Genomic DNA, 15,066 nt, shown 5'->3' on the forward strand with positions numbered 1-15,066 from the left:
TTGTTTGGTTATTTATGATTCATTAGAAACACTTAAATTAGAGTATGAAAATTAATGCGCTAAGAGAGTGTGTAAAGATGGGGCAACAAGTGGAGAAATGAATGACTATTATTCACTCAACAATGTGAGTCATAAGTTGCGATGGGATCCCATAATAAAATACGGAGTAATATAAGTGGGTAGTTTGTTGTCGGCCAAATGAGGGTATAAGTGTATAACGCATATTATAGCTAATATAATGCTCCCGTCTTAAAAAATAATTTACTTTTAAAATAATTCTAATAAGATCTAATAAATTCAGATGATTAAAAATTAAATGAATAGTCGTATTCTAAGCTTCTAACCGTTAACAAAACCTGTGTGCACAACCCTGCGCCACAATTGGCTAAATGGCTAGCACTTTTTCTAAAGGCTGGTATGTTGGGTCAGAATCATCAGTTAGATCTTGTTATGGCGACAACAGTTTCAAGAGCCAAATCATCCCAACCCTACAGGTGAGTAATTGACTTGCTAGCCATTGAAGTTGCTATCAAGTACCTACATTACATATGAACAAAAACACTCGCATCCAAACACTCGCAAGCCAACGTCGCACCAGCTTATCAACCAGGTGACATTGTAAAAGCTCATCAACTTAGAGATTTGAAATTGACACTATGATCAATCTAGGAAGTTCTAGTGTGATCGTTTTTCCAACCCGGCCCCTCCTGGTCGATCCATGGGTCTCCCCCTAGTCATCCTTTGTCAATACCCTTTACAAACGTTCTTTCTCTTGCAAATCTAATAACTTTGCAAGGTCTTTAAAGCTAAAAAAAGTTGAGCATTATTGATCAGTGCTAAAATATGCAATATTCCAAGTTATTGATATGCGGTATATGGCATACATTTCACCATATTTGTCCATATAAATGGGGCACCATCTTCAATGTGCTATGGAAAAAGTAAGACTGACGAGACCTTGAGAATTATGTACTATTAAAAAAAGATACGAATAAGCTACTGAATAATGTACTATTAAAAAAAGATACGAATAAGCTACTGCATTAGCGCTATGTAATTTAAAATCATCTACTGATTTATCGGGAGGTAATTATCAACCGCTGAGTAGTAGCAAAGTAATTTACCCACCACCACTTAACCTACTCCGAGATGCATGATGAATATCGAAGTGAAATCTGTTGTCAAGGCCTAATATCGGATTAAAGGGCACTGAAAACACTTAACAGCATCAGATGCCTGCTTATGCTTTCACTAGATATACCAAGGGAAGCAAATGGACTACATAGCTAAATAGCAATGCAAAATTGCAAATGGACCATTGAAGTTGCTATAGACCTGCACAAGAACGTACATACGAACAAAACACGTTATACATATCCACCCTAACACTAGCAAATGCCTATAGTATGGCACTAGCCAATGTTGCAGAGCCAAGTACCATTCAAATGATGATGTGAAAGTTCATCATGCCAGATTTGAATTTGGCATTATCAAGCTGGGTAGTTATAGTGTGATCATTGTCTGACCCGGGTCCCTTGATAGATCTGTGGGTCACTGAGTTTGCTCCCTTGTGATCCTTTGTCAATGAATTTGGTAGGAAATAACGGAGCATCAATTCCCTCGTTATGAACGTTTGGCTGTTAAAAATGGCGTGAAAAATATCTGGCTTACCCAATTCCCTTGTAAAATGCCTGTTAAACTTTATAAGGACTCTATAGCTAGCAAATTAAGCATTATTGGTCACTGACTCGCAGCTATAACACATTCATGTCAAAGTTATAGACAGAACAACCCTTAATTACCCCCTTTGGAGTGATATGACATGCATTCCATTTTCACCATATATCAATATGTGCATCTTCCTTAACTTTCTATGAAAAAGGTAGATTAAAGAGAAAAAGAAAACATTTAATATATTCCTTCCATCCGCAAATACTAGTAATAGTTAATAGTCACATAACCACATACAAACAACAGGAAAAATCTGTCATGTTTTAGTGTAATCATTGTGAATTATGACATTTTAATAAAATGGAGCAATTGGCTATTAAATTAGCATTATTGGTGTATGCTAAAAGAGGTTTTTTTTTCCCTCCACAATTCATTTATCATAAGCTTTGAAGTCGTGGTTGAACTTAATTTTGCAAAAATGCAAAATATAAATGTGACGACAAATTGCTGACCATAGACTTACCCGGTCGTGACATCTAAAATTCACATCACGCGCCTGGCATGCATCGGGATGGTAGTACCATTCTGAGTACTCCCAGATGCAGTGCATGCACCATATATCTTTGATTGTACATGAAAACCCACAATCAAGATGATTTCAAGGTTAATATCAAAGTGAAAAAAATTTGTTGACAAAACCTTATGTCAGGTACAAAGGTTCGTAGAAGCTGAAAACACTCTCTACAGCATCACATTCTTTAGAGTGGTTTGTCAAGTGTGAAGGAAAGCAGATGACAAAGGACTATAAATAAAGCTAACTAGCTAAGTATATAGACAGATTACAGTTTCCCCCCCTCAAAATACATAAACTAATCTACAGTCTCTAAAAGTCTGGAACCTCCTTTGTTGGTGTAGGTAAAATTCTGGAGATAATATAGTTAACTACGAGTAAAATTAAGCAGTGATCTTGTGTAGCACTGATGTCAGTCTGCAGTGTTTTTTTTCCCCCTGGGGGGGGAGCAAACTGCCATACTAGGCGAAAACCCCACATGGAACACCTGATCTAGGCTAGGCTGGCCAGCAATCTAGCATGCCTAGGCTCTTTGGGAGTGGGGTAAGGAATTTCCATCCCCAAAATGCCTCTAAATGGTGGAAAACCCCAACTTCAAAGTTAAAAAATACAACCTTTATCAATACAAAAACTTTTATATGTGGCTGGCAACCATTATGGGGGTTACTTTGTTAGTGCTATAGGGGTTAGTATGTTAGTGCTATAGGGGTTACTGTGTTGGTCAAGGGTTACTCAGTCGGTTAGGGGTTACTCAAGGTTACTCGTCGATCAAGGGTTAGTGTATGTCAGCTGGCCACACATTATGGCCAGCCGCACACAAAAGTTGTTGTTATCAATAGGCCAAGTTTGGGTTGCAATCAATACTGTTGTTTGAGTTGTTGGTAAAGTTTTTTATTTAATAAATAAATAAAATAAAAGCTGTTTTATGCTTTGTTGTCGGGCCTATTAAGATGAAAATAAACAAAAAAAAAAAAAAAAAAAAAAAAAGAGAGATCCCAATCATGTAACATCTTTTTCATTGATATTATCAGAAAAGAAATTATGTACACAGTGAGAATTGAATAAGTTACATTAAAAAGTCAGGTAAAATAATTTCACCTCTCTATTACGCCAAAATTTGATATCATGTTACAGGACTTCAGCAACAGGGGATGCATCCCTAGCCTTGTTCCGACCTGTTTCCAATGGAAACATAGAAGTTTCAGCTTAAACTGATTGAATAAGAAGCTAAAACGTAATATGATAGCATTGGTAAGTGATAAGTTGTAATGTTGTTGCCAACTGATTATGGGTATAGCCGTATACGCTATAGCTTGTCCAATTTGGCTTACTACACTCAAAATTGCAACCTATTTCCAATTTCAACCAGTTTACAACGCTATCGACAAGTCTAAACATGGTAGGCCTCTTCCTTTTTCAATACGCTATCCTAAGCAAGATTATGATAATAACCGGGCAGCAGTGGTTTGTTAATAAAATCAAACTCTCTGCCTCAAGGCAAGAAAACCTCACCTCTCTTCTTTAGCTTATTCCGAAAGCCTCTTTTCCTGCTAAATGCCGTCTCCTGAAATAATAAGGAAAATAAAAAACAAACTCAGATGTATCTGAAAGAAACCTTAAACTTTTAGGAATTATGCATGGGGCTTGCATGAAAATAATAACACCCACTATTCCTAGACCCAAGGAAACAAGAACCCTTTCTTTCAAAATGCCGTATATAGTGGAATAAGGAAGCCACAAGACCTGACCCCTAACCTCCTACACAAAAGGCAACACTGACATCACATTAGCAGATGCCTCACAGGTGTAAACATTTTTTTTGGCCCCGTTCACTTCACTTTATTTTTGCTGAACTGAAATTATTTTTACTGAACTAGAATTATTTTTGCTGAATTCAAATTATTTTTACTGAACTGAAATTAATTTTACTGAACTGAAATTATTTTTGCTAAACTGAAATTATTTTTACTGAATCTCTATTATATTTCTTCTTTACATTCTGATTTTTACTGAACTGAAATTATTTTTACTGAATTGAACTTATTTTTACTGAACTGAAATTATTTTTACTGAATATTATTTTTTTAAGGTGAAGTGAACAGGGCCTTAGTGTGTGTGTGTGTTGGGGAGGGGGGGGGGAGGTTGGGGTTGAAGGCGGTCGACCTGGTGGTAAGGATAGGTCCCACTAGAGAATTGAGGCCTGAAATAGAGAGCTATATTCAAGCCCACCTCAGCCCTAGGTTTGTCATCCCAAATGGTCACAATTGCTAAATCTGACTAGAAAATGAAGCCATCAAGGTCTGGTAGGTCATGTTGATGTAATGGATACACTCAACAGTCCACACAGCCAGGCTTGTATTTTTCAAACATCCACGTGGAAAACCTCCTTTTTTTCCCTTTCTTTTAAAGGTCACAAGAGGGGTTTGTTATATTAGCATAATGTATATGGTTTGAGGAATACCACTGGCTTTCCAAGCTCTTCTGCTTCTCGGACTGCAGCTACAAGATCACAATTCTGTTCACTATATAAGCTTGTCACAAGACCATGTTGACCTGCTCTGGCTGTACGACCAACTCTATGCAGGAAATCCACAGCAGAAGAAGCGAATTCCGCCTGGAACAAAAATACAAATCAATTTTGATAGAAAGAGAGACAGAGAAGGAGAAGGCACTCAAAAAGAATATATCTGCATTATATTGGCATACTAAGCTACCAGCACTGGACAGCTTTTGAAAGGCAACCCAAGAATTGAGATGTGCTTAAAATAATAAACAGAGAGGTAAAACCATCAGAACTTGTAGGTAAGCTGGAAAAAATCTTGTTTTTTGCAAAGATAGTTTTCTAACATTACTTGCAAGGATTTGATGGACAGAACATGGGTCTGAGTGAAATCAGACAGGGGTCTCACAGAGGATTTTCGACGTTCTCAGTCACTGAAGTATCCAAGTTATATTGTCCAAAGGTCATACCTCATACAATGGGATAGTGTATGGATCTAAGTGGAATCAGACATGGGTCTTAAAGAGGAAATTTGACATTATTAGTCACTATGGAATCTGTTATATCGTCCAAGGGTCATGCGCTCATACCTCATAATGGAACAAAAAGCTTGAATAGCATAGTTTTGAAAGGTTCAATAAAGACTATTTGATGCAGGATTGTTCTGTATGAACTGGTGTTTCAAACCATTTAGTTAAAGGGTACAAAATTTTCTAATACATTTGTTAATGAAGGACCCAAATGCAGACTTTGATGGAAGTCAAATGGATGCGTACCTTTAGTCCCTTACGTTTGAAGGTTTAAGCAAATGTTCTTATTCAGCTAACGGGAATCACATTTCCATGTCAACTCAAAATATGCTTATTGGAGCTGGTATGGAAATGTGATTATCACAAGACTATCAAAATTGAGGTCTAGGCAAAAGATAATCTGATTTCTAGAGCATGACCTCAATGAATCAATGCTATATCAGATCATTAACTTTTAAGAGATTTTGAACTGAGCACCAAAGTTGGAAGTTCTACACCAGGAACCTCATTTTTAATTTATCAATCTATCACTTTCCACTACTATACAACTTTGAAAGGGAAACCTCCAGATCAATTCAATCTTAGCTACAATTCCACAAATATCAATAACTTGAAAGAAACGGCATTAGCGTATCATAAAAACAGAAAACGAAAAATTTTCCACCCTTGTCAAATACTAGTATGAATTACTTCTACAAAGCAAACCACAAATAAAAAGGTACTAGTTAAACAGGTAATTTTGTGGGCTTATTTGGAGAGGAATAACACAGAGAAATCTCGTAATTTTATATTGCTACTTATTTTAGATGGATTTTCATCACAAAACATCAGAAATGCACACTTCCTTCTTTATAGTAAGTCCAAAATCATTCAAGTATGATAATAATTTATCTAGAATTTGATAAAAACTAAGTGATAACAATAGCAGCATGAAGTCATAGCAAATACCTGAATAACGTGTGATATCTTGGGGATGTCAAGACCACGAGCTGCGGCATCCGTACACACTAGCACACCACCCCTTTCTCTGAATTCAACTAAATTCTTTGTAGACTCTTCAAGGGAGCTGTTCCTATGGTAGCAGAAACATTGGATCCCGGCAGTCTGCAATATCTTAGCGACTGATTCTACTGCCTCAACAGTATTTGCAAACACCATTGTCCTATTAATAGCAGAATCAGAAGCCTGCGAACTGTAGTTGACACCTTGATTTACTGCATTTATAAGAGCATCAACTTGAGTATCTATAGAAACTTCTACCCACTTCTGCTCTAACCTGAAGCACCAAAAAGCAACCATATGATAAACTTTAACAAGTCCTAGAGAAAACATAGTCTACACTAGGCACTCTTAAATATTGACAAACGATCACATTCTAGAATTACGCACAGGACATAATTGAACCAATCAAATAGGAAGAAGCATAAATAACAAGCAGAAAATGGAAATTAATAAGGAAATTAAGATGGAAACACACAATAGAGTCAATTGTACAGGTGTTACCTAGGGTTGTGGTAATGAAGATAATTTCCACTGACCCAGCTAACACCTGGAAACATCCGTTTCAAGATTCCACCTGCTGTTTGCTTTCCATTTACTGGAAGAGTTGCCGCAACAAAGATATACTGCTTACTACGTTCATAATATTCACGACTTCTTCTCCAGCCCTTTCTCACACCAGACACAGGTACCTCTTCTACCAAATCTACCGATGTACCATCCTCAACAATTTCTTCTTCCATGGAAATATCGATGTCCTTATCATCTTCATCTTCACAATCAAATGATAACTGGAGGTCAGAATTCAACTCTTTTGTTTCCTCGGATGCACTATTCTTTGATCGCGACAACAGCTTCTCATCAAAACGAAGCATGTTTATGAGACGAACAACTTGATTTTGGAAGCTACCACAAAGTAACAGATCAGCTTCATCAAACACCTGTCATTTAGTGCACCAAAAGTAAGAATGATATATTTAGTGCTTTTTATAGACTTTAGATAGGATAGAGTAAAGCTACCAGTTAACTTACCACATGTTTCACCCCACGCACAAAGTTAAACTGACGATTTCTTTCTCGATCAACATCATAGAGATAATTCAAAAGAGCAACAGGTGTAGAGACAATAATGTCCGGTTTCTTATGAGGCCATCCCTACAAGAGAAATTCTCACACGTGAGAGGTAATCCCAAAATAACCTTTTCCACAAACCAGGAAACCTCGGCTTAATATTGCACCCTATTTTCTCAGATTAAGACAACCACAACAGTGTGAGCCTAAAATCACCAAAGGGATCTATATATATTAAGATTCTAGCAAAGTATAAATTTTTCATAATCATCAGACAACCAAAATACTGAAGAAAACCACACAAAACTATACAAGAGTATTACCTGCTTCCCACACACTGCAGCTGCTCTGAGGAGGGGTTCACCATTGTCACCACAGAGAGAGTTAGCCATGCGAACCACTTGCTCACAAAGCATAACATTAGGGCAGAGAACAAGAGAAAGCTGCGAGAGATGATTTTTTCCAAGAACAGGAGCTCCTAGCCCAGGGTCACTGCGTGCATGAAGAAGCTTCTCAGCCAATGGGACAAGATAACCATGTGTTTTACCACTTCCTGTCTCTGCAGCAACAACTGTGTCTTTTCCTGACAGTATGGATGGTATGCAAGCAGCCTGAATAACAATATAAATTCCGGTTAACATAGAATACATCATATAGTATTTGGCCGGTTCAACAACTGAAGCCGAACTTTCCCTTTTTCACTTAACTCACATAATTTGTCTCTACCCCGGAATGTATCACTATCTAATTTAAGAATGACAATTAGATTATATACGGATATAGTATGAGAGGAACTTTCAAACCCAATCTAATGATCTAGATTTTAACCAATTTAGCATGCTAATTAAAGAACAACATTGGTTTAACCTAAAGTGTCTTTATTTGTCAAGTGTATCTTAGTGTAAACTACAATTACAGAATCACAGGGCTCCAACTAATGGCATTTAGCCATATAGGTAATAGGTTGTCAAATGTATTACCCCAACAATTGCAACTCGTTGCAAAACCTATAACTGGACTGGATTGCAATTTGTGACTTCAAATTTTCAAAACAAATAGGGCAGAGGATAGCCAGAGAAAGTGAGAGACTGAGAGACATCATATTTAGTCCATTCTAATGCAAAGCTTGATTTTTGCCATCAGTGAGGACAATAAATTTAAAAGAACCCATACACTATGATGTGCGTCTAAATAAGGTGGCAAAAATTAATAGAAATTTTTTCAAGCCTGATAACATAACCATCGAATATTGCTTTAAAAAAAACACATGATCTACTAGTTAATAAAGTTTGCAAATTGCAAGAACTAAGATTAATATAGGGGCTTCCAACTCGAGAAAGCTTGGAGCCTCGCCCTATCTCATAATCAATAAGTGGTTGTCAACAATCACTCTTCATTCCTAAACTTTATGGGGCATTTCCTCGTGATTCAGTTCTTACTAAAAGTTTGTTGAAAACTCCATCACTTGAAAAACATAACCCGAAAATGCATTGATCGAAGAGGCTTCAACAAAATATTCAGTTAATTCACTATGCATATTTATCAACAGAAATCCAATCCTCAAAAATCTATAATTTATATTTCTGCATATCTACATCCACACTTAATCCAACTTAAACTAAAATACATAAACAAAGATTCAAACATGCTGATGACAGAGGTATGACTATATGATTCCCTCTCTTGTGACTAAAATTTTTAATGAAAATTTTCCATGTTCTTGGTTTAAATGAGGTGTCCAGTTGTCCATACCCATGTTAGAGTGTCCAGGATCCAACACGAGTACTTTTTAGATTAAACGAATAGCCCGAGTAACATAAATTCCATAACCAATTGCCAAAAATATTCAAAATACACATCCATAACATAATAAAATTTACAATTTTCAAACTTCCCAAATTATCAAATGCGCAAATCAAAATTTCAATTTAAAAAAAAAAAAAAAAAAAAAAAAAAAAAAAAAAAAAAAAGAGTAAAGCAGAAAAACCTGAATGAGAGAGCTTTTCAGAAACACCAAGACAAGCCCACGAAACGGCGTCGTTAGCAAAGAAGGTTTCATCACTGCTACTGTTGCTGCCGCCATTGTTAACAGCTTCAGAAGCTGCAGTTGCAGTAGCAAAAGCTTTAATGGTGATGGTGGTGTGCTTGTGATAAAGAGGTCTCAAAGAAACAAGCTTAATGGAGGACAAAAATGGCGGTGGAGGAGATAGAAAGAAGGGAGATAGAATTGAAGGTTGTCTGTAGAATTTGCAAACTTGTTGCATTTTTCTGGGGTTTTAATTTAATTAGGGTTTTGAATGAAATCTTTCATTCAGACTTCAGAGTTTGAGTGATTGATGATAAGAGGGTTTTAGGTTTGATGGGGTTGTAATGAGCAACTTGCTTAAACCCTCTTCGTGAATTTTGGAGTTAAGTATAAAACAGGGGACTCAATTGTTGCAAAATATGGGGAAAGGGGACTCAATTTATTTTATAGAGGAAAAGGGGACTGGGGTTAAATTTCCGATTAAAGGGGGTGTTTTCTGGTGACTTAACTCACCTTTTTCTCAAGAAGAATTAAGTCCCTTGTAAAGAATTAAGTCCCCTCATTATTGCCTTGATTAACCAAATGAATTTAATCCCTTCATTAATTATTCTTGCTGATTGTCTCAAAAGTATAATTGTTTGAAATTAAGAGAGTGCAACAACAAAACAACAAAAGCTTTGGTTTTTTTTTTTTTTTAATATTTGTTATCCAAAAAAATAATTCTTTCAATAATAATTAAAAAGAAAAAAAAAATAAAAAGCAAAGCATGTTCTTCATCTTCATGGTCTGTAGCTTATTTGTCTTTCCTTTGTAGCAGAAGCACACATTAGTACTATCAATGAAGGCTTGCAGAGCCCTGAAAATTATATTAAAAAAATAAAAAAATAAGTTATGAACTGTAATCTTATATCTTATATATTTTTATCTTAGGATTTCTAATTATGTTTAAGTGATGTACCTGAGTAGAGGTTTCTGTTGTGACTTGTGATGAAGCTAATGATTGATTTCCTCTTGTGTTAATTTGCTAAGAAATAGTATGAATAAAAGGGAGTTAGTTTAATATTATATAAATGTAGTACTCGATCTAATTGTATAAATGTACATACCACTGCCTGTCTTTGATAGCCATTAGGATAAGTATAGACCCCGAATCCTCGGTTGTGCATGGGTATCGATGTCTGAGATTGTTGAGTGGCAACTTCAGGTTGATTTTGCTGGGTAGGAAGCATGGGGCAGGTAGTCTTTTTATGGCCTACTTGTTTACAATTGCTGCACTTATGTTGCATCCCCTTCTTTGACATCTTGATCCCCCCTGTGAGCTCGCCAGCAGAAGCTTTCCTCTTATAAGTTCTCCTGTGCTTGACAATTTTTACAGGAGGGGCAAATATTTGTAGGTTATGGGAGCATTCTGGCCATTCATTAGGGCCATTTAACGGCTCTAATGGAAATTGATATGCTTGTAAGTACTTATCCTTGGTGAGCCACTCATGAACATAGTGTTCAGGGTGTTCCATAGCCTTCCATATTGCTGTCACTGTATGTCTACATGGATAACCCCTCAATTGCCACACATTGCAGCTACATGTCCTATCTAGTAGGCTCACAACAAACCTGACTTGTGTTCCCCCTTCCCTTACACCATACTTGAAGTTCCCATCCCAATATGCAATCCATCCCCGGCAACAACCTTTGAATATTCAAGTCCCTTTTGTATTCTAGGACATAGTAAGACCTCTTGTTTAGCAAGGTAGTCTCTTTTCTTCTGCATTTTCACCATCAATCCCTCCCTTATATCCTCAAGCATTGTTATGATTGGTTTATGCCTTGATGAAAGGATGTAGGCATTGAAAACCTCATTCATATAATTGTCAATGCAATCACATTTTGACTGAGGGCTTTGGAATGCCCTCACCCATTTCTTGTAATTCCTATTTAGCAAATCAGCAGCAGCTTCATCATTAATGGAAGAGAAGAGCTCCATGTTGGCATTAAACTCATTCTCTGTGGAACTCTTTGCCACTTTCCAGAATGCCCTTCTATATTGTAGTCCACCCCCAAACTTGGTCCTGAAATTACAGTACACATGTCTTGCACAAACTCTAGTTTCCGCTTGTGGTAATACATTAGATATTGCCTTTAATAGGCCCTTTTGTTGATCAGACATCACTGTATAACCATACCCATCCATTGTCCCTAGGTCCACTGCAAGAAGCTCTAAAAACCACTCCCACGTGTCTGTGTCCTCAACCTCCACACATGCCCAAGCTAGGGGAAACATTTGGTTGTTTCCATCCCTTCCTACGGCTACAAGAAGTTGACCACCAAATGGTCCTTTTAGAAAGCACCCATCCACACCAACGAAAGGTCTACAACCAGCAAGAAAGCCCTTTTTTATAGAGTCAAAACAGATGTACATCCTTTTGAATTGTCCTTGATTCAGCCCAAACTTGACAGTGTTGTTTGGGTTAGATTTCATTATTTCAGCAGCATACCTATATAACATGGAGTACTGATGTTTGTACTCACCAATAATAAGTTCTTTGGCTATGTTTCTAGCTCTCATGGCAATGTAAAGACTAATCTGAATTCCATACTCAGACCATATCGTGTCTACTATCTCCTGACATTTTACATAAGGGTTGATTCTAAACTTCTTATGGTAGTGTTCTGCAATCCATTTAGACCTCAGTTTGCGTACATTAGGCACTCTCCCACAAGTGTGCTTTGGTATTAATGTCTTGACAATCATCGTGCCCTTGTCTTTGCATACAGATGCCCAAATATACCAAGGACATGCTCTATCAAAAGCTTTGCATTTGGCCCCAATCCTCTGCTTAGAGTTTTTTGTGAAAATCAAATCCCTTCCCTGAGTTACACAGTAATGAGTAAGTCCTTTTCCGAACTCTACTGCATCCTCAAACTGCTGTCCAATAAAGAAATGTTTTCCATCATCAATCCTAAGGGTTTGCATGTGAGATGAGTGTGTCATAGGCTTCTTACTTTTTTTTGGAGGGGTGTCTGCTACTAAATTTCCAAAATCCGCCTCATCTTCAGACTTTGTTGGACTGTCCGGGCAGTCATCACTTTCACCAGATGTGTCTTCAAATGGATTTGCATCATCTCCTGTCATGCCCTGAGAATTTCTTATACTTTCTAGCTCAATCTGAACCTCTCTCTCTTTTTTATTATGCTTTCTGAGTTCCTCCCTTGCCTCCCTAACCTCTTCATCATCGGCATCACTACCCTCTTCATCATAGTCAGCTTCATCTTCACTACTAACATGCACTGTAGCCTCGGCCCCCGCACTACAATTAGTACCATCAACCTGTCCAGAACCCTCACCCTCATCGGTCTCACTATTGTCTTCATGCTCTGTGTACACGTCCATTATCCTATAATGTGTCAACAAACTAACAAACTTTGTGAAGTTTGCATCATCATAACTCATAAATCTCACTCCTGTGCTCATTGGTTTACTTGGATCACTGTAGTGCACCTTAATTATGTCATCATAACCTAAGCTATCTATTATTTTTCTCATTCCATTTGCATTGAAACCAATAGGTATTTCATCAAATATTCTAAATTTTCCCCCAACATATTCCAATCCTTGATTATGCTTCCAATCACCACCATAGTGAACTACAATTGTCATAGGGATGACTTCCATTATCTATAAGATCAGACAAGAAAAATACAATCAATAATAAAACACATCCAACTCAACACAAATTTCCAATGAATATCATTAAGTCATTCCATTAATAATCAATAAATAATTACATTATATTGGCATGTCAAAGCAATGGCAGAGTGTTACAAATACTTCAAAATTACTTTGTCATTATAAACATTGACATTATAAGTACAAAATAAGTTGATACATACAGCAGCAAACATTAGCATATTAGCCCATTATAGCAAAAAAAAAAAAAAAAAAAAAAAAAAAAAAAAATCATGAGCATCCTACTTGCATCCATTTCCATCCCCAAACATTATCACTCAATGATTCTGCTTATTTTTTTTCGGAACGATAATCAATGTTTCTGATAACAATGATAAAAAATAAAATTAAAAAATTTAAAACCCCAAAACAAGCAAAAGATACATCACCAAATCGTACAGAGCAAGAATTACAAAACAAAAACCATAATTCATCACCATTTAAGGCATAATCAAAGTTTTAAAGAGTACTAATGCATGAATTTCACTAAGTACATAAACCCTACCAATTATGCTGGCAAACGAACAACCTAAAAATATATCTCAATTATGTAAATCCAAACAAATAAAACAATTAATTAGAAGAAATACGTACCTCTTGATGCTCTTTGCCGCAATTTCGTTGCAATTCCAAATTTGGCTTTCATCCAAACCATTAAGGACAAAAGGAGAGCAATGAAAGTGACGATGCTCTGCTTTTGTTCCCAAAAAGAGGCAGGGACTCAATTCTTTGCAAAGTAAAATATTATTAAAAAATAAATAAAAATATACTTTTTTTTTTTTGAAACAAAAATATACTTTTTTATTATTGGTTAACTAAGGGGACTCAATTATTTAACCAAGGGGACTCAATTCTTTCCCTTAATTAGTTAAAACCCACCGATAGCCCAAGCCCGTTCTAGCCCAGTCCCTTTTTCCTCTATAAAATAAATTGAGTCCCCTTTCCCCATATTTTGCAACAATTGAGTCCCTTGTTTTATACTTAACTCGTGAATTTTGTGACGATGGATAAATGAACAACATTCTTCATGCTATTACGATTAAAATTTTACTCTCATCCCTTTGTAATAATTGCAGATAATTTATTTACTCTATATTAATTTTTGTATACTACTGTACATATTATTTTTGTTTATAAACATTTTATCTAATATTAGCAACAAAATAATCCTTAAAAACAGATAGAGCATTAGAGCATGCTTTTGATTGAGCGAGAAACATGTAAAAGATATATTAATTGGAGTGACAATTAATCCTACTACTCAATTAGTATCGAGTACAAGTTAGGCCATGTTCTTTTGACCTTATGGATAGAGTAGAACAGATTTCATTATTATTATTATTATTATTATTATTATTATTATTATTATTATTATTATTATTATTATTATTATTATTATTATTATTATTATTATTATTATTACTAGATGAAATCTCGTGCAATGCACGGTTTTTTTATATTTTGTTTTGAATATTTCTTGTGATTTATTAATCTCTAACAATTTTGTTTTTTTTTATTTAAATTTGTTGACATAAAATTCACATAAATGTTTAAATAGGGTATAGTTTTTCTTGCATTATAAGTTTTTTTTTTTAATGAAAATTTCACGTCATTCATTGGATATATTTAAATAAAATCATTAATATCAAAAGATAATTTTTTTTTAAAAAAAATTATTTGCTAATATCTAAAGATAATTTTCAGTTTTTTTTTTTTAAAAAAAATAATAATTTTTTTATTTTTTTAAAATAATTTAAATCCTAGTACTTAAATGTTAAATATCACAAAAAAAATAATATTATTAACCATATAATATTTTGATTAATTTTCTTGCTAGAAAAGGATGGTTTTTATTATTCATTAGTTTTATTTTTGTGAAAATTGCATTTATAATTAATAAATAAATATGGTATGATTGGTATCTCATCCGTCAAATAATTGCTTCAATCCGAATGGACTATGGTTCTTCTAATA

The 15,066-nt window shown here is 35.5% G+C and overlaps 1 protein-coding gene across 1 annotated transcript; it reads right to left on the reverse strand.

Moving 5' to 3' along the window:
• Positions 1–3,241: 3,241 nt before the first annotated feature.
• LOC145564110 (DEAD-box ATP-dependent RNA helicase 22-like) lies at positions 3,242–9,569 on the reverse strand. Its single transcript, XM_081624452.1, has 8 exons — positions 9,330–9,569; positions 7,666–7,953; positions 7,304–7,426; positions 6,776–7,212; positions 6,221–6,548; positions 4,704–4,856; positions 3,755–3,806; positions 3,242–3,417 (listed from the first exon to the last, which is right to left on the reverse strand). Exons 1-8 carry the CDS (start codon positions 9,423–9,425, stop codon positions 3,371–3,373), a joined length of 1,524 nt encoding a protein of 507 aa, XP_081480578.1. The 5' UTR covers positions 9,426–9,569; the 3' UTR covers positions 3,242–3,370.
• Between the last annotated feature and the right edge of the window lie 5,497 nt (positions 9,570–15,066).

Source organism: Chenopodium album, chromosome 10 (assembly GCF_948465745.1).
Source record: "Chenopodium album chromosome 10, dcCheAlbu1.1, whole genome shotgun sequence".
Classification (NCBI taxonomy): domain Eukaryota; kingdom Viridiplantae; phylum Streptophyta; class Magnoliopsida; order Caryophyllales; family Amaranthaceae; genus Chenopodium; species Chenopodium album.